This window comes from Anthonomus grandis, chromosome 7 (genome assembly GCF_022605725.1).
Source record: "Anthonomus grandis grandis chromosome 7, icAntGran1.3, whole genome shotgun sequence".
Lineage (NCBI taxonomy): Eukaryota > Metazoa > Arthropoda > Insecta > Coleoptera > Curculionidae > Anthonomus > Anthonomus grandis.
Genome location: NC_065552.1, coordinates 17,521,786 through 17,543,032, shown reverse-complemented (window position 1 = coordinate 17,543,032; position 21,247 = coordinate 17,521,786). Strand labels below are relative to the sequence as shown.

Below are 21,247 nucleotides of genomic sequence, written 5' to 3'. Positions count from 1 at the left end.
ATAATTTATTGAAAAAAAACATAGGATTCCGTTATATCAAAAATAAATTTTCTTTTTTCCAAATGTAACATAGAATTTTGTAACACAAAACTAGTATTTAATTTAACATACACAGCAAAGCATATAACTTTTATTTACGGCTAAAAATACTTTCATAGTATTGCCTGTCCATTTCGGGAATCCATTTATACATAGACTTTATTGCCTCCACTTTACTTGATGCAAGGGGAATAGCTTTATCGCATCTTTTTAATTCCAGTGGAATAATTAGTTGTTCCGTTTCAGCTGTAACATGCCCCTTTCTCAATTTTCCTTGATGTAAATTTAGAGATTTAAATTTTTCTGTGGGGTTAAAGGTATCTTTATACTTGAGTTCGAAAAACGATCTAGAAAACTGCAAAGAAACTACTTTTGAAAATGGCACAGCATTGTAGTTGAGTTGGCTTGAAAAAGTCTATAAAATCTTCTTGTTTCATTTGGATAATTGTATATGGATTATGGAGGTTTACTTTTAAAAGGTATCGTAAAAGAGATAAAGGAGAATAGTATTCTACCTTATTTAATGATCTTTAGATTGAGCTGTGGATTGCATCTACTTCTTGGATACAAGCATGACCAGGAACAGAAAATTTCATTGTGATTTTTGATAGGTTGTTGTGTTTTTAAATTAGGTGACTAAGGCCATAACTCATGAGACTATTTCTATTTTGCGGAACGCAGCTGTCGCTCCACAAAATAATTTCTGTAAATTCTGGATTGTCCTGCATAACTTTATCAAGTATTTTGTAAACCGCACTTGCAATGTCGTTTCCCTTTCTTCCATGTAAAGCTTCGCTCCACACAGCACAGTATACTTTTTTGCTTATGGAGAGGTGTCCAGTCATATTGTAAACATTTAGTTTACTTTTATAAAAAAGTTTTTTATGTCAGCTTTTGGGCATGTTAAAACGTTTTCTAGATCAAAGCACAGTATTGGGATTTCACTATCCTTGTCTTTTTGTTTTTCGTTTCTCATGTACTCTTTTTCATTTAAATGATCAGCATATTTTTTTTCCAAACTGTCATCCATCTTATTTTCTATTTCTTTTAGTTTTATTTCCTCGCACGTATCACATCTGTCTTTGCGTGGCTTATGAAAAGCAATGTTAAAATTATTGCAGAATGTTTTCCTATAAACAGAAAATGAAACTGGAGCTTTTTCGCGTTCTTTTGCCAAATCCACATAAAGTTCATATAATTTTTTAATGCTTAATCCACTTTCGACATATTCTTTGTTACTGTTCTTGCGACAATAATGTGATTCCACACGAGGAACCAAGTTTATGTGCTCTTTAACAAAATCTATAGCTTCAGGTGACGTTACCCTTTTCTGATGTTTTCCCTGTATACTTTTAGTCAATGTGTTAGTCACCGTTTTATTTTTGTGAGCTGTATAAATTGGTTTCTGACTTATACATAAAGTTCCTGTATAAAACTCTTTGCAAACTTGAATTGGTTGACCATTTACCTCAAAATAATATCTAAAGGTTCTCTTTTTTCTTGAATTATCAGGCTTTTTTCCTTTTCTTCTCCGCCAGGGACTATCAACTTTAGTAGTGTTTAAAATATAGTTCTTTTTTTCAACAGCTGAAAGCAGACAATAATTTTTAAATCTCCTTTCGTTATTCATCGCTTATTATTCGAGAGCATTTAAATAAGCATTTTTGTAAACAATCTTTTTTGTTTTTAATCTCCCTGGCGGGAACGACCTTTTTTCGCGAGGAAATATATTCAAGGCCCCGATCAAATTTAGTTTTTCTTATATTGCATGCCCATTCGGATGTATTTTTTTGTCTTTTGTGTGTTAACTTTTTGTTTGTCTCATTTATCAAATTATCTTCTTTAGAATCCGTAGTATCATGTGAGGTTGCTGTGTTATGAGAATTATAATACTCTGTTTCAGGGTCTTCAATATTATCATCTTTTACTAAGGGCACTTTTTGTTTTGAGGTGTTTAGCGTTAACGTAGTGGAACAACCGGAAATATTTCTAAAACAAGAATTTAAAACTTTGTTGGAAATAATTTAAAATTTGCTAATATCTTGTAAAAAAATCGTTTTAAAAAACCAAATAAAACAATAACAATTTTTTACCTATTAAAATTTGTTTGCAGCTGAACAGAAGACGGATGAGAAGATTTTTTAATCTCAGTTTTGCTGTTTACTTTAAATTGCATTGCAGAATTAGAAGCCTTATACGAGCTAGTAGAGCAGCCAGGATTGTTTCTAAAACAAAACATAAATCTACATTATTGCATTTTCCTTGACTATACAGAAAATTTAAAATGGTTAAAGTAATATACATATAACATAACAATAAGTTAAGAACTAAAAAGTAATATGATAACTTATATACCTAGTTAAATGGCTTTCTAAGTCTGACTCTTCACATTCGCTTTCACTGCTACTGGATTGGGTTGGAATGTTAATATAACGACCACGAATTTTAATTCTAAAATCAATAAAAAGTGAAAAAGTAAAAAAAGTAGATTAAAGATTCAAAAACCTAAGCTTACATAGCTAAAATAAAAATTCAAAAAAATCTTACCTGCATTCTTTTTTCTTTTTTGATTTTTCAGGTAATGTATATTCCTTGTCTTGGTCAGAATCATAACCGTAGCCATCACTAATATCAGTCACATTTAATGCTATATTTTTAAATAAACTTCTCAACAAACACTTGATCTGCTCCAATAAACGTTTTAAAATGAATTATAAACAAAGCAACATAACCCTACATTTGCAGGGTTCTATGTTAGTATCCCTGAACCCTGAAACCTGTAATATTTATTATTTTAATAAACATTTATATTCTAAGTTTCTATGTTTAACTTACAACTATGATATATCCATTTGTCATAATATTAGGTATACACCTTTGATTTTCCTTATATTACCAGAGTTCTATGGGAGCTTTAAATTTATTTTCAAAATTATAGTGTAGGGCTCACCACATGGAACTTTGTGATATTACAAACCAAATTTCCCTGGAATTGTTACATACAACCTTGTAATATTAGGGTGACGATATGTTGATATATATAAAATATATATATATATATAAATATATATATATATATTTCTAGCATTCTTTATATTTTTATCTGATTTAAAAAGAAACTTTAAAAAGAACTAGATTACAACTTTTAGATTAAAAAAATATAAGAGTAATTCATTTGCCTAAACTCGGAAATACTTTTTTTACGAATAAATGCAAAACGTATAAAATTCCTGCAAACATCATAGTGGAATATTTTCGCTGCGGTAATTTCTTTTTAGAAAAAATATGCCTCAAATTTACTTAAAATCCTATTTTAACTTTAAAAAATTTTCGATATTAAGGCAATTGAACGAAATATATCAAAAGCTAGAATATTTGCGTAAAAGCTTAGTAAAATAATCCTAATGAAAATACTTAATTATATATCATCACAAGCTTCTTATACATACCACTTTAGTCAAGAATAATTTGAAAGGAAAAAGTTTAAATAAAAAAAATTGCTACATAACTGAACTCTGCATTAGCGTCCGATAATATGACTCATTAAACAAAAAAAATCGGCTATTACGGTGATGCAAGTAGATTGCACTAACCAAGTTTAGCCTAAAACTTTATCAGAAGCGGCTACTACTTCTTGTGCAACCACATAGCAATGTAAAGTAGTACTATTCACAGAGAAAGGAATATTTATTCAAATGAACTTAAGTAAAGTATTTCGCTACAAAAATTCTACAAATTTGTGAAGATTAACGTAACAGTTAAGTTCCTTAATATATTACTAACATTTATAGTTGTTGTCAAAAGCATTCTATAAGTTAGCCTGTGTCTAGATTGTATTATAAATACGTCACTTAAGTGAATCGATATCATCTATTAATACCTAAATTTATTTGAAACCTTCGAGAGACTCAATGTCGTCAAGCTTTGGCGACAAGGTATTCTTATAAGTTTTTATTCTTTAAAAGAGATACAATTACATACATACAAAATACATTTGATTTTATAACATTTTATTTTATTTTTGATTAAAACATTTTATTCACTGACAAGTTTTTCTTTTCACTTCATTGCCGTTACAATCCATCTGTTGCAGTAGTTTACTCAACAGAAAATAAACAAAAATTAAGGTATTGGTCGGCATTTTAGAAAATTCAATTATCGGTCCTTTTTTATGGATGGTAACCTAAATGGAGAGAAATATCTTAATCTTTTATAAAAACAAATTATAATAATAATATTAATAATAATAATAACAATAATAATAATAATAATAATAATCATAATAATAATAATAATAATAATAATAATAATAATAATAATAATAATAATAATAATAATAATAATAATATATTTTATTTGCATTAATACAATGTAGAATCTAGAGTAATTAATAATGTTGAGTGACATATCCTGTTGCTATTTTATACTTACTCTTCAGCGGTCAAATATCAATTTGAATGAAATTAAGTATCAAGAGAACAGTCCTATTTTTAGTTAATTGCATTATTATTAGCACAAAGGGCACGATTAAATGACATCCTTAGTGCTTCCAATTTATCTTTATAATTTTTCCTTTGGGAATATATCACATAATAAATTTATACTTATCCAGATGTTCGTAATTTAAATGAACCAACATATACGTGCAACACTAAATATTATTTTATTGGAAATGTAATTGAACACCCGTGGTGAATTCTACAATAGGGATATCGTTTAGAACAAGCCTGCTTTTAATTGTAGATACCGATAGAAGAACCGCCATTAAAGCGAAGGTGGGCTATAAGGTGCACTTCAACCCGAGTACTAGAAGGTTACAAAGGTCCTAGCTGAACTGGTATGGAACGTCTGCTTGGTACATGATCACTCAAAGAACGCTGATAAAGAGGCAGATTATTTCCTTAACAGAATCTTCTTCATATTATTTCGATAATTTTTTTTCGATTGAGATTAGAATTATTATTAGTTTTATTTATAGAATATTTTTCTTTATGATAAAATATCAGTTTTATTTTGTTTTGTCCACAATAAAAATTGTGTTTGAAATAGAAATAAGTCCACACATAATCTGGCACATCGTAATTCTGCATAATTGCATAATTCACCTCAACTATTGCATCTGCTTTAACATACTGTGTAATTTTCTTTGGTCGGCACTTTCATTTTCATACCGGAATAAATTTATATAAGAACGCTTCAACACTTTCTTTGAGCAAGTGAGAAGTGATACGGGTCTGTAATTGCTGATGTTTGTATTACGACCCTTTTTTACATTAGGAAAATTCCTTCTTTTTCTATTTGTGGAATTGTATTAGTGTTTAATGAAATACCGATTAACAATCTTACAGGTTCTACCAAAAAAACCGATCATGCCCTTGAAAATAAAATAAGGTTTTTTAGAATGTTTAACTGTTTTGTTAACTCTTAGCCTATGATCATCATCAAAAATAATATAAAGATAAAAAGCATTAGATATCGATGTTTTTTCAACATACTGAAACATTATGTCTCATATACAAATTTTTAAACTTATACAATTCTTTTATTTTTACTTAGCCCTAAAAAGATGTGCTGCTTGCATTTCCTTATGAATTTAATAATAATCGTATGTTGAGAGAAAAAATTAATAAAATAAAGTTATATCATCCTAAAGACTAGGTAGTGCTAACAGTTCAAGTCAAAAATATGGTAAAAAAGAGTAATACAATGTTTGCATACGTATTCTGAATTTTTGTATATGTTCAGGAATATATTTATAACTTCATCCATCCAACTAAAGGGTTGATTTTCGTTTCCGTTGTTTTTGTGATACAACATTCTATTCCTTTTTCTAAGAAATTTTATTTCCAAAGATTTTGCATAAATATTGTATTATATAGGATCTTAGACCGATTTGAATACTAAAGTTAGGTATCACCTATTCGTTGGTATAATACCTACCTAACTCATCGGCGTTACGATCCTACTTAAAGAGATTTACTTTTATTGGAAATTAAAATAATTTAAATTTTAATATTTAGTCTATTGCCTGCCAATATGCAAAAAGTATGTTTCTATAAGGAGGGTTAGTAAGGCTTGACAGGCGAAATCACGTAGTTCATAGAAAAAGTATAATTATATATTTATTAATTATATAGTTATTTTCTTCAATATGTTACTTTTCTATTGCATTATTGTAATATAATAATGTTTAAAGTATATTTTTTGTAATAAATAATACAAAAAGAACGAAAAAAGAACTAAAACCGCTGGTAACAAATTCTACTATACAGAGATAAAACGTAAAATAATGTTAATTTTCTGGTAGGAGAAATATCGACAATGAGGTAAGTTGCACACTTCTTTTGCTAGTAAACAGTTCCTGTTCTTTTTACTTGCAGTTTACAGTACTTGTACTTATACCGTAACGCGGTTTAAAGAAATCTGATTTGTGTTCTTGTTTTAAGTTTTTTTGCCTTAAAAGTTTATTAAGATATATTGTAAGTATTTTTGAATATGAAATAAGTATAATATATAAAAGTAAAAAAATCTAATTGTACAAATTAGTTAATGGGATATCTCTTAATTATTCGAACTGAAGGAGATGAGAGAAGAATTCATTAAAAAGTTCATATCCGTTCTTATTGTTTTCAAATAATTATTTATTAATTTTTCCATTTTTATAAAAAAAGAACTAGAAAATTGTGGAAATTACCTCATTAATGAATTTGGCACTCTCATTGTTTTTATTACTTGAAAATCTAGAAATAACACTGTAATTTTAAGGGAAAGCCTCAAATTGGGAGAGTTATCAAAACATTCTCATCGAACGGAAACAGTACTAAGTAACATGTAATAGAATTTATTATATCTAAATCAAGAATGCTATCATTACAAGATGTTTACTTAAACTATAGCCTGTAATTAAAAACCCATAATTATAAATAAATAATATATTTATTAAAATAAGAAATATCTGGAAAAAAAATTATTGACTTAACGAAATATGTTATATTTATCACAGTTTAAGTACTTACTATGTAATAAATAATTTATGTATGTAGTTATGAAACTTTTTTTTATCAGTTTTATATCGCATTAATATTGATGAAAATCGACCAATTATTTAGAATGTCTAGTACAGATAATAAACATTTAGCATCATAGGCTTTTATTTAAGTGGAAAGTTTAAGGGCTAAGCGGCCAAGCACTGCAAATGAACTTTTTTCCACTTATTATGCTTTGCGTTTGCTTACTTCTTATATTTGCGTTTATTTTTACTATTGTCTATTACATTTAAGAATAAATTAATAGAAAAATTAAGAAATCTAGTGTAAAAGTCCACTTAGCAGAGGAGTAGACTTAGAGAAATATAGATATACTTTAGATATTAATATCATATTAATATCTTATGCCCAACCAGCCAAACAGCATTACCCTCCTCTTGGGTTAGGAAAGAACATTCACTCATACGAGATATCTCGGATATCAAAAGGATTTAGGTCTATTGGGGTCTGTTTCTTGTTAGAGGTTTTGTTTCTTCTTGTCTGACCAAGCATCGCTATAATTCGGTATTATGTCAGTACTACTTCTTGGCTCAGATTTCTTCATAGTTGAAAAATACAAGAAGAAATTATTAAAAACAATATACAGTACTTTCATTTCAAAACAAACCACCCTTAATAATTTACTTCTAACAAAAAAAGTCAATTTAGATATAAAAGGAGACATTTAATTTTATATTTGACGAAGTTCTGTTAATCACCTCCTCACCTCCAGTTGACCTCACTTTTATATCTTAAATAGAAACCTTCATTGTGTGACTCATCATTGTAAGCAGCATTAAAAGTGCCAAAACATTTTAATCGGTTGACATTGCTGCGAATAATAACCAAAAATTTCTCGGAATAATATCTCAAACTTTTGTATTTCAAATGGCTACCTTAAGTATGAAACATCATTTTAAAAGACATATAATCTCCTATTTAACCAAATCAAAAAACCAAAATGGGTTAACGTATAAGCGAATAGTGAGCAAAATATACACTGTTCAATTCACCCCCTGATAGGTATATTTATTTAGACCTGCTCGAAAATACAATATACACTTCAATCGTCCAATATTTGGAAAACCAAGTGATGAAAATGGTGTTGTGGATACTAAACGAAAATAATTTGTATTTCTAACAAGAAGCCTAATGAACAGTTTCCAGGGACATGGATTTGCAGGTGTGGTGCAGTTGATTGCACACACAAAGTTTATAAGACCTTACCTAAAAATAATAATGCTTTGAAGAGTCGAATTACTTGCGAATGTAGAAATATTAGCGAACAAACAGTTCAATGCCAATGTTCGTGAGAAATTTCAAAACAGACTTTATTATTGTCTCGCGAACAACAGAGCACTTAAAAAAACTAAATTCTGTGACCTGATTAAATTATTTATTTTTAAAACATTTTTTAGACCCTTACTTACAAGTCTATAAACTTACATGCTTATGAGCCGTTGGGTGGTAGATTGTAAGCCCTGTAAAATTATATTTCACACTATAGGATAGCAACTTGACATACTATAGTTTGACTGACATCGATAAGATATTCATTATTACCAGACATTCTATCTCACTATTTACTGGTACATCAATTGATTTAACTTTTTTTTGAAACTGTTAAATAGACATTATATTGCTGTTTACAATGATGGATGTTTCCATTTGATATATCAAAGTGAGGTTAGCTGAAACAATTAGTTTTCGACAGGTTTTTTAAAAATTCAGCGAAACTTACATTAATAATTTATTCGACATATATTTTATATGTATAGGTCTCAGAACTAAAAAGATTTTTTAAAATTTATACTATATTTTACTTTAATAAAAACGTAACCAATTTATATAATCTTCTGTATGTAATTATATATAATGTACAAATAAATGATATTAAAAAAAAAATTTCTTCAGAAGTTAGACAATCAGACTTCACAAGAAATAAAGGACAGAATACATATTTTGTAGACTTAGTCTTCATCCTTTAAAAAATTTTACAAAGTATTCAAATCTTAAATGTAGATTAATATTTAAGCCTAGAAAAATATGCAAAATAAACGTTCATGTTTTTTATATTCATTTTAATATCTTCGTAATACTTACAAAGTTAAATGCAATTAATTAATTTTCTAGTTAAATTTAGTTAAACATAAATAATGAATTTGTAAAATATCATATAAAAATGTAATGCAATTACTTTCACGCTAATAAAATCTTACAAAAAAATAATCGGACTAATAATTTTGTCGAAATTTCCTTATATTAGGCAATCACTGGTAAATTATCTATTAGTCCATGAAAGTTTAACTATGAGAAAGCGAAATGTCAAGTTCATTTCCCCGAAAATATATTTGCAAAGTTATTTATTGTTTTTTTTCCTTGCAAAGAAAGTTGTTTAAAGCTTTTGCAGAAAAGTGAAATATATATAATACCCCAATCAAAAACATATGAGTTAAATAGTCACCGATCAGATATTTATACAATCGAATGGTTTGTATAATTATCTTTGGTCTGATAATTTTTTTACAGGATAGTACAATTTATTAATAAAATTTTCAAGTTATATTTACAACTTTTAAGTTAAATTTCCACATTAAAACAATTAATTATGTTAATTTTAAAACAAAAATCAAATCAATAGAATAAACATTCGTGATGGTATTATTGGGTCCTAATACTTATCTAAGTAAATTATTAGATAATTTTAGATTTAAAGTTGGAACATATTAATGAAACTATTTCTATTACCACTATCTCAAACATTTTGATTTTAATTTAGGTTCATTAAAATTTTATTTTTCAGATAAGCTGCAAAATGGCAAGAGTACCCATTGTTCTAGCTAGTTTTTGTTTGATTGGTTTTGGTTTTGCATTTCCAGCTAGTAATGAACAATTAGATAAGGTAAATTAGTTTTTAAAGAAATTAGAAAAGAAAAAGATATTTTTCTTATTGAACATAAAGATTTAGGACCTAAAAACTTAAATAAAATTACCATTTGTATACGTAAGGTATTAAAGTAGAATATTTTTTATTTTAATTTTTTTTCACCTTAATACCGTAATATGGTAAATATTTGAAATTTGTTATATCTGATTCAGATACTAAGCATATGAATTTTAATTTATCTATCTCAAATTATTTACTCAATAATTATACTCAATTATTAAAGTATTTTATGTAAAAACTAATAAATAATTTTGTACATGATTTTAATAGTCTTTAACAGTACAGTTTGTTATTGTATAACCTTTTGTATTAGTTTTTTTTTTTTGCTAAATGCTATAGCCTTTTTGTTAGTTTTTTTTGATAGGCGATTCTTGTGTGTGTGATCAAACTCTTCTGCGATTTTGATATACCAAATACAGGTTCAGTACATGAAGTTAAATGAATTTTAATACTCACATCTTACTATAGTTATATAGTTTTATTTTTTTCTGGTTAACCATTTGCCCTTAAATAATCAAAATAACATCAACTTACATGTAAGAATAAAATGTAAATATAGCTTTAATAGATTATATATAGATTATATTGGTCAGAAGAAGAGTAATTAATACTAATATATTTTCTTTTTATAACTAAATAATAAAAATATTGCTCACCAAGACTATAATTCACATAATAGCTTAATTGCTTGACCAATGTTATTTGGTAATTTATCATTAAAAAAAAAAGTTTTGAATTCGATTGGTTATCAATGTATCGAGTACTAAGTATCAACAAACGTTTTTTTTTAACGATTAATCAGACGATACAATTTGTTGAAAATTCGATGGAGGTGTTTGCAGCGAGTCATCGAAAATCGCTGACCAAAAAGGCTACTATTGAAGATTTATTGATGATTAGATACCAACCAAAGAGAGGCAGAAAATTAAACTGTCCCTTATAGAAATGCCCGCTACCTTCATGTAAGTACAGCTCATTACATTAGCGTCAAATGTAAATAAATTAAAGGTTCTATTGAATAATCTTAAAATCACACCAGTTGCCTCACTATTAGATAATAACTTAAACTGCTTAAGTTCTGAATATTTGAAGGACAAAGCAGCAACAAATCTGCCTAAAAGGACCGTTTGGGTACTTTCCCGGTAAATGTTCTCATACAGACTTTCTTGTGTAGAAAGAAAAAAACCTCGCCAAATGTTTGAAAGCGTAAATCTAATGCAGTTACTGCTGAAACATGCAGACTGACTATTTTACTTAAAGATTTCGGTATCACACCTGACGATCTTTCCTACAGAACCCAACCAAAAACTATTTCGATAGTGGCTGGTTGGTTCTAAGTATCTACGGCTCTACCGGAACAAAGTAAATAAAGTACCAATTCAGCATCAAGTAGAACAACGGGTCAAGTAGGGATCAAACCTGAAATATGGAAGTTGGTGTCGGCTAAAATTAAACCCTTGATATGGGGCATTTTAAAGGAGTCAATAACCACTTTTGGCTACTCTGACTACATTTTGGGCAAACACTGCCTCATAGCCAAAAACTAAATAACTTTTTAATCTTTTAGCACACTAGTCAGTTATAAATTTGGCCATGCTACTTGTATCTAGCAAGGCGATGGTTATCTTGTATTCTGAACTCTACTGTAAAAAGCAAAATGCTCTTGAATAGTGCATCATACCAAAAAAACCCTGTTAGGAAAGGCTGCAATGAAATTTCACACAGTTTGACTTGTGCTAGATGAATTGAGCTTACCTGATGTTGGATTTTGAGAAATAGAATGAGTTCCTGATTAAGTTGGCTTATTGCAGCACCTTCAATAAGAGTTTTCTAGTGTTCCTGTTAGATTAATAAAAAATATATAAATATATAATCGGGAGATTTGCAAATTTTGCATCGAGTCGAAAAATTACTCTTTTTGACAAAATGGGGAGAGCGAAGATAATTTCGCAGTAACTGTTTTGTTTTGCAACAGAAAATCATTGATAGATTTTGCCAAAAATGATTGGCATGGGCATAAAATATGAGAACCCGCACATAGACTTTTTTCACTATGTGCTCATTGTAGTAAGCAGTTTATAAAACATCATGTAAAATAGAAAAAATTCCCACTCAAGACCCTTAATACAGCAATATTTTACTAAAAAGTATCTAGCAAAGAGTTAAGCCTTCTAGCAGATGTTTTTTCTATTTGAGTGGTATTAAATATCTGATTGTGATCTGATGTGGCTGCTACACCTCCTATAAAGTGATTCAAAAGCAATCCAGTAATTTTTTGTTCTACCGATAATACACACGCTCCACCCATAAGCGATGATTAAAGTACTGAAATTCTTTAATATCCAGGCCAAAATTGTCTTGTATAAGCGAGCGATAGAGATTAAAAAAGGAAGGCCATAACTTAAAAATTACCCTCAAAGCAAGGACTATTGCTTTTGGGCAAATAAGTATTAGACTTCTGCGATGAATTATGCCTAAAGAAGTATTCGCACATTGAATATCCCTGCGAATAGCTTTGATTGTATAAGAGCATGTGCCAGCCTTTCGTCATTTAGCAAAGACATAATTACCGAATTCTGTGCATTACTAAATTCATTTATTTGCTCTACCTCATCAGACCTCACTAAAAATATATTTTCTTGAAACTATCTTTTTCAACCCCAAAAATTTTTCTTTCAAAAGATTTAAGGCTGAAGCCAACGGTTTACTTAAAAGTCTATTAAGCTTTTCGGTGGGGCTAGATTAGATTATATCTATTTATGGGAGCATTTAAAAGATCTGCAAACCAAGAAGTCCAAGCCTATAGATCTAATGTCGGGGTGTGAACTTCAAGTCTTAAAATTATGTCTGTAATTACACCCAATGACACTGAGCATTTATTAGGTTGCTCCTTCCACAAAAGGATCACTTGTAGCTATTCACCAAAAGCTTCAAAAAAAAATTATTATTTAAATATGATTTCTAGGACAATTAATGCCCTTTTGAAGCATGAAGGACATTGACAATTGTTTATTTTTTGACCTTCCGACTAAATCCAATTGCATATATCGCTGATATAACAATATTGTTTCGGCAAGTTCTTACTAGTTGCTCATCGTAATTTTCAATTAATTCTCTCTTAATAAGAATATTTCTATTTATTTAACTTTTAGTATGACGTGTTTTCACTTTTAGCGCTGGCAATTAATTAAAATTATGAGCTGGCATTTCATGAAAGAAAGCGATTTCCTTGTACTAGTGAAAGATTAATCAAATATATTTAGATGATATTTTGAAAATCAACCCTTTAACTTCACGACCTTTACAATCCAAAGGGAACTTATTAAAGTATTAAACTTTTAGAATTAATGAAGCAAGCAAATCAACTAAGCTACTTATTGCCGCGGTACAAGGAAGAACCTTACTTTATAAACAAATACAATCCAAAAACAATTTGCGTCCTTAGGCCTTCGTAATTTTATATCCGAATAATTATATAATACCGACTCACCAATATTATGACCAATATAATCATAATTATGCCGATAATTTTAATTACGATTGTAACAAAATTTGATGAGCATTCATCTCAAAATAATTCCAAATATCAATAGAAAGTATATGAGCTAGACGCTGAATAAAAAGAACCCGAAACTCTTACAAAATATCTACCAAAGAAAGTCCCTGTAGTTTTTGTATATAATCTATATTTCAAACAACACCTTTTTACGTAAAACATTATTACGTTACTTAGTATATAAATTTCAAAACATAGTTTTTTGCGCATTTAATTTCCAACTAAACTTTTTTCGTTCATCTACCCTATGTGATACATTTAAGGGTCTAGTTGTCTAGAATACGGTTGCCGCTTATAAATATAAAATATTGCAAAAAATGTGTGGTTTTCTACCCATTCGGTTGTTGTGATTAGCGCAACCGCTGATCACATTAGAAGAGTCAATATTTTTTGATATGGCGTAATTAGGTCGTAACTTGACCTCCTTTGGCCACTTTCACTTTGGGCCGGGTGGTAAGCACATTACACTAAAACCATTTCGTTTCTTGATGCAGGAATTAGCCTCAGAAGTTCATTCAATAGATTATTTCTTCTTTTTCAATTTTAAGAGTTTATTAATCCATAAACCCATATCTATGAAACGTTTAACTATAGTAGAAGTATTTAAACAAGGATAATTTGTCATTGACTAAGTTATCACCTACTATAAAGCCGCGGTATTTAAGAGAAAGGATTTTACAAAATTGAAATTTTTCTTAGAGATTTAAGTCTAGCTTCCTGAAGTATTTTTAAATTTTTTTCTAGTAAATTGATATATTTAAAGGTACGAAAACATATAAGATTGTCGTCTTAATATGATAAAATATGAGGATCGTACTTAGCACCAAAAATAGAGTCTACTTTGTTTGAGCGAAAAAATACGAAAAGCATAACTACAAATTGAAAATGTCGTCAAACTATAATAGAAAAGGCCATACCATGGAAGAATGCTATTTTTAGAATTACGTAAATTATTTTAAATTCTCTCTATTAATGAGTTACTATGCGCTAAACCTAGTGAAACACTATCATGATTCGCTAAAGAATTAAAAAATGTACCGTCGAAATAGAAACTCGAAATCTTCACCAGTAGGTTTCTTAACTAACAAAGTAGACTAGAAGATTCCTTAACCACTAAGTTTAGGCATTTCGTCCAATTCGTTATTTAAATTTTTTTTAATGGTGTGTAAAAACTTTGGGTGTCTCCCAAGATAATATTTATAGATTCAGTTAACGTTCGGTAAAAACTCTCTCTGAAAATGTCTTTAATACGACTTTAAAAACTGAAATTAATGAATCTTAGGAAGAAACAAACAATCCAGTAGTTCAGGTCTTTAAAAGATTTTTGTTGTAATCATAAAGGCTTTTTAATGCGATTGTTATTTCAATACTCTAAGAATAATGTTTTGCAGGAAAAAAGAAAAATTCATTTAATCGTTAGTTCCTAATAAAATTAAATCAAATAGATATTTATTTTTTTTATTTTATATTTAAGTTTTATACAAATAATAGTCATCTATGACAATCTTGTACACTAGAATGTGCTTTTAATACAGATCACACATAACAACATTACATTGTTTAGTTTAACGCAATTTGCTAACAGAAAGTAGTAATAAAGTATCTGCATTTTATTATAAATAAAAAAAATCAAAACGAAGATTATACATATATTTGAAAATTATTGATGAAACTTATAAAATACCTTAATCTTTGCAAAGGTAGGTATGCAAATCATACGCGTTAAGTGGGGCCCATCATCATCTACTGCATGACCATCATTTGTATTTTGACTGATTTCAAAAAGTTATTAGCAAAACTAATTAAAAGTATTCAAAAAAAAATTTTTAGGAAGGATATCATCTTTACAGTTTTACGTGACTGCATAATTGAAAAATTTGAATAATCTGCATAATAAAAAATTTCAGAAATGGGTTTTCATTTTTTTTTCTTGAGAGACTAAGAAAAATTTATTGAAATATGACGTTCTGTATTATCAATATAAAGCGGGGGGATTTTGGTTGATTGAAATTTAGGGGTGTATTTTGCCCTGTCCAAGGGGTTGCAGATAAAGGTGAGATAATACGCTAGTTTTTTCCCCTTTGTTTTATATAAACTGTTTCCAGCGTTTTTGCATTTAGTTTTTTGTTTCTAATACATTGCCATTTTAAATTTTTAAACCGTCACCCTGTATATCTGTATAGATAGATATACAACCATTACGGAAACCGTAATTACGCCAACGTGTATAACATTCCTAATAAACTATTCGGTAATAACAAGAAATTACCAGGCCTTTCATTCAATCCGCAGAAGGTATACGCGAAGTATGCCATAACATGCTTATATAATAGCTACTTATAACATTACTTGTGAGGTGATAAATTCGAAATGTTCACTTAAACGCTATTTTTACTTTTGTTATTATTAATCTAAATATCTATTAATCTGTCTTAAAATATACCATGCTGAGCAATTATCTTCAGTAATTATTTTCAATACAAAAGTAAATACAAAAAACAATATTAAATTACTATTGACGTACAATAAATAATAGCATTTAAATTAGTTTTAATTAGACGTCTATGATTTTTGGCACTAAAGGCCAAGCCGAGAGTATCAAATATACAATTTAAATATGAAAAAGTATAGTATTTATTAATGTTAATAAAATTTGCTAAAATAAATGAGAACGTCCACAAAAGAAGCGTTGTAATTTTTACGTGACATAATGTCTTAAATTGGAATGTTATATCTCAAAAATCGTCTTCTATTCTTAACTTAATTGTTTTTTATGGATTTTTACAATTACATTGATATTTTATTATTTTATTTGCATAAAATTTTTTCAAGGACAATGCAATTCCTGTATGGTATAACTGTTAAGAGAGAAATGAAACGATGAAGAAGACAAAAATCTATTTATTTAAAATTTATGATTTTAAAGCTACAACTGATTTTATCGTATTAATTCATAACCGCAAACAATTTGTTTTAATACAGATATAAGAAAAGCATCGTATCTTTTTTTACACAGATGAAAAACAGTTGGCAGTGGTCAAGTCATCGTCAGATGAAGAAATTTTAGGAAAAAGTATATTATTTTATTAATTATTCAAAAATGGTTTGAAGAAAATATAAGTTTTTTTTCAACTTCATCACTCCATAATATAAAATCTAAGACGTTTAGGACATACGTTCATGGGAACTTTTGGCTTAATTTCGTATAAAACGCCCTGTATATTTATCTTAAACTAAAGTATAATATGTAGACTTAACCTTCTCGATAAAATGTATGTTCTGACTAAAAAAAACTCAAAAATGGCTACTTAAAATGATATGTAGTACCCTTAATGGGGAATCTCAGGAATCCGATAATTCTTAAGATTTATAACTATCTCTTTAACTTAAAGCTTCTGATTTTCTTCTCTGATTTTCTGTTGCATATATAGAGAAACACATATGCGAGGGTATTTCGGCATCCGAAAAAGAAATTGTCCAGTCGTATGTAATACGAATTTGCATATAAAGACTAATAAGAAGGATCTTACTTATTTTCATTAGTAAAATCAGAAAATAATTTACATATAGCACCAATTTTAAAACAGTATGAAAATAGCAATAGTAATTGCAAATTCGTCAAATTTCGCCAGTTAGTAGGTTCAATAATGTAGGATGAATGGCGTACAAAATCAGGGCTTATCCTTAAACTTGTAAATATTATTGTATGTATTTTTATATTGTCGAAAGCTGAGCTGATACTATAAAAAGAATATTGTTAGACTCAAGAAAAGATAGACATTTATCTTTTAGACATTTCTCCCATATTTTTGCAATACTGCTAATCGGCGATAATTATCGAAAGTTATTAGAATCTGTTCACCACACGATCATCTTTTTAAAATATAGCGTTTCCATGGCGTTCCAAAGCGTAAAATGAAATTAATATGTTTCAGTGGTTTTAACAAATACTGAAAATCTAAATATTTTTTAAATATATTCATAGTAATATAATCCTCTTTAAAAGATGATCCGTTTTTTAAAGAGAATTTATTTTATAATTTTGTGGTTATTGACTGATTTTAGGTAAAAAGTCTTAATATTTTTGAGCAGATAATGGGTACTGCTGAACTTATACCTTATTATACATTTACGTTGTTATACATTTATTATACGATATTGACAAAAAATCTTAAAGTATTTCAATCATTACTGTATTTTCTTTAGTCATTGTTCCATTTTCGTGTTTTATATGTTTATTATCTAGTTTCATATATTTTTAATCTATTTTTATTGTTGTTTTTATTTTGATTTTGATTTTGTGGCCTCAGTCAATATTTAGTCTATCAATATTTTATTATAATTTTTTAATATTATTCTTAAAAGTTTCGATAGTTCTTTGTTTTGTTTTTTGTTTGGTTTGATTTATTTACACCTCCTTTGAATGTTTGTAGTCTTAGTAGCTCCCTTTATATGAGAGTCAAGGGTATTATATAATTTTGAAGATTATTTTTTCATTTTATTTGACCTAATGCAATTGTCCTATGGTTTTGATTTTAAAAGATTATTGAGTTCCGAGGAACTCTTCTGAAGTCTGAAAAGTTTCTGAAAAACTGAGTTTTTAATTTTTTCCCGAAGATGCTAACATCGTTAGGGAAACACGTGTTGAAAGTAAAATAAAGAGTTTTAGTTAGTGGGAACACCGGCTCGTGATTTATTTAAGTCAATGCTAACATTGAACTATGTGTTGGGGTCCCTTAAACCAAAATAATATTGCAAAATAATTAAAATATTGTAAATTTTTTATTATTGAAATATCAAGGAAAGGAAGCTGATCATTAATATTATTTTTATTACTAATATTATTATTCTTATTGTTATTTAATATTACATAGATTAAATGTTACTATATACGGCATCACACCCTCAGCTCTATTGGGGAAAATATATCACAGATATCCAAAATATAAGCAGCTCAGATAGAATGGATATCAAGAAAAGAACTAGAATACATCAGAACTTCCGACGAACCTTGGGACGATAATGTGGATAGCAGTAGTCATTTGGCATTAATTTGTAGTTATTTTTATTTCATTACAATCGCATGCTCTATATCAGATTTGTAGAAACTACTCGTTTGGTTTACTTGTTTTACTGTTTGTCTCGGTACTCTATATATATTTTGTTTAGAACAATCTGCACTTCTTGAATTCTTTATTGTATTTTGAATTTATTTTTTTTTGTCCGGGATAGCAGTAATAATAAAAATTGTTTTCGTGTTGACGGTCGTTTTATTGTTTTCAAGGTAAATAACAAAACCGATAAAAATTCACAAAACGTGGTCCCTTTTGAAGATCATAGAACCATTTGGAAATGTTTAGAATTTTTTGCATTGTTTTTGCCCATGAAGACCAATAATTTTAAAAGAATACTGATAGTTAATGCAAGCAAATATGCAAATTCTAGCAAATTTAAAGTACCAGAAATTACAATAAAATAAACCTAAATAACCTAATAAAATAAAATTAATAAAAACTAGCCAATATAGCTGAAACTAATAAACTAAACGTAAAGTGAACCTTAAATCAACTTAACCTTAATCAACTTAAACTATAAAATAAGAGCAAAAATCAAAACAAAACAAAACTATTAGAATATTTAACATATTTACATGTTCATAACAATATTTTTTGTGTACTTTATGCTACTAAGTCTAAGCTATACTTTAATGCTAAGATATTGAAAAAAAACGTACATAACTCACGAAAAAAGTAATATCATGTTATACATTCAACGTAATTTATAAAATAAAAAATATGTTACAAATAAAAAATTGTTACTTACAAAAACAGGAAACCTGCTGTATGCTATATTTTTATAATTCTAGGCGACAGTTAATGATGTAGCAGTAAACGTAGTTTCTATGGATGTTCAAGAACAAAAACTAACCACTATTCCGCAAATTACACAAAAACAATCTGCACCACCCTCTACAATAGAAATAAGTGGCATTAGCACAGGAGCTAATCCAGCGCCTGCTAATCCAGCCACTCCTCAGGATAATGGGGGCTTTAAAACACAACGACCTGGATCTATGTTTGCTAGAATAATCGATGATATATTTCAGGTAAAATCGTAATAAGTAATTATAGTTAATTCAATAAAACTGTTTATTTTTACTTTATAGATTCCGATTACAGTTCTTCAAAACGTTGCTCGTCTTATAACAAACCCATTCACTCCTAAAAAGGAAATTGCAGCGGTATCTTAGAAACTACTTATTATTATTATTAGTTTTTACTCAATATTTTTTAAGTAGTTAGAAATGAAAAAACTGCGCATTTTCAAAAAAAATATAGCGAGGAATGCCATCATTATCACACTATATTTGAGTCATTCTAAATAATGTAATAGAAACATTCTAGGCTGTTTTGTATATAGAATCAGAAGAATAGATGTTAAAAATTGTGATTAAATAGTTTAAATAATAATAAGTTTAAATATTAATATAATAAATACAAAACGAAGAGGACAGATGCAGGTAAGACAAACAAATTTGTCGATACTCATACCAGGCCTGGATCTGTACATCGGGTCGAATCCCAAGTTTACAATGTTTTAAAACATTGTAAACTTAGTTAAAAAATACATACTTGTATGTACAGTTAAAAATTTCCTATTCGAATACAAAAAGCGACTTAAATTACACACATATATTACTCACGACAAAATCGATTACGTCATAGTAACTACATCCGACTCTTTTCCGATTTCTGTCTCTTCTTAGCTGCAGGTTTAATACGTTCACAATTTTACGGTACGATAATCAATTAAAAGCGATGCTCAATGCACGTATGATGTTAATGTTTGGCCTCTTGGTTTTGAAGTCTTTCAAAAGACTAAATAATTGTAAGCTTTTACTTTTTAAAACATGGAAACTTATCTCTATAATATTTTGACATATAATCTAATTTTAATATAATCTATTTCTAAGGTTTTAATGTGTTTTTTTGATAGAGTATATATTTTATAACAAAACTATGATAAACAAACCTGCTATTTGTATTTTTGAGGATGCTTCAGTTTATAAGATTAAGGAAGAGTGCACATTTTGAGAACATGGCAGGTAGGATGGATTTTAATTACATTGTATCAACATTCCTTAAATATTGAATAAAAAGAAGATAGAGATATAGGCCACTGTGTTGAGCAGTAGTTGAGTTACACTACATGAAATATAAGGATTGTTAAGAACACACTATCACGATTGTCAAGAGCCCCGACAACATCAACTGAGACACTCCAGAACGTCTTGTGTTAAGAACGTAATACATAATAACACTCGAGGTGTATAATTAAAAACTACAGTTGGTTGCCCATGGAATTTTCTTCTCAGAATAACGCACTTCCTATTCCTTCCTGTTTAGTGCTTTTAGTTTTGGTTTGCTATAGTTGCCGTGAACGAAAATCTATTTTCTGCAATCTAAGACTGTAGAAATGCACGACAATCGGTACACATATTATATAATTATGACATTGTTTTCTACCAAACGCGACCGAACACATCTGCAAAATCATTTTCAAAACCTTCAAAAAGTTTTCTTCAAAAAAGATAGAAACAAAACTTACTCACGAAAATTTAATAGATATGATAAAGGTTCTACTAAGTTAAGATTAGAGGAGTTAAGCTACGGTGTTGTA

General features: G+C 28.5%; 1 protein-coding gene and 1 long non-coding RNA gene across 3 annotated transcripts; one reads left to right on the top strand and one right to left on the bottom strand.

Moving 5' to 3' along the window:
* On the bottom strand, positions 1-2,738 carry LOC126738477 (uncharacterized). 2 transcript variants are annotated; one of them, XR_007661348.1, is made up of 4 exons: positions 2,587-2,738; positions 2,395-2,490; positions 2,133-2,264; positions 1-2,028 (listed from the first exon to the last, which is right to left on the bottom strand). It is a non-coding gene; the product is annotated as an uncharacterized LOC126738477 (long non-coding RNA). The 2 variants fall into 2 exon arrangements; XR_007661347.1 differs by having other exon boundaries at positions 1-2,264.
* A 3,640-nt stretch (positions 2,739-6,378) lies between these two features.
* LOC126738412 (uncharacterized) lies at positions 6,379-20,543 on the top strand. Its single transcript, XM_050443739.1, has 4 exons — positions 6,379-6,518; positions 9,868-9,966; positions 19,434-19,673; positions 19,734-20,543. The coding sequence occupies exons 2-4, from the start codon at positions 9,880-9,882 to the stop codon at positions 19,815-19,817; spliced, it is 411 nt and encodes a 136-aa protein (XP_050299696.1). The 5' UTR covers positions 6,379-6,518; positions 9,868-9,879; the 3' UTR covers positions 19,818-20,543.
* Positions 20,544-21,247: the final 704 nt, after the last annotated feature.

Excerpts from the sequence above, each read along its gene's own strand:
- LOC126738412 (XM_050443739.1), top strand. The coding sequence starts at position 9,880 with ATGGCAAGAGTACCCATTGTTCTAGCTAGTTTTTGTTTGATTGGTTTT. Across the intron at positions 9,967-19,433 it reads GTAATGAACAATTAGATAAG|GCGACAGTTAATGATGTAGC; the intron begins GTAAATTAGTTT and ends TTATAATTCTAG. Across the intron at positions 19,674-19,733 it reads TAATCGATGATATATTTCAG|ATTCCGATTACAGTTCTTCA; the intron begins GTAAAATCGTAA and ends TTTACTTTATAG.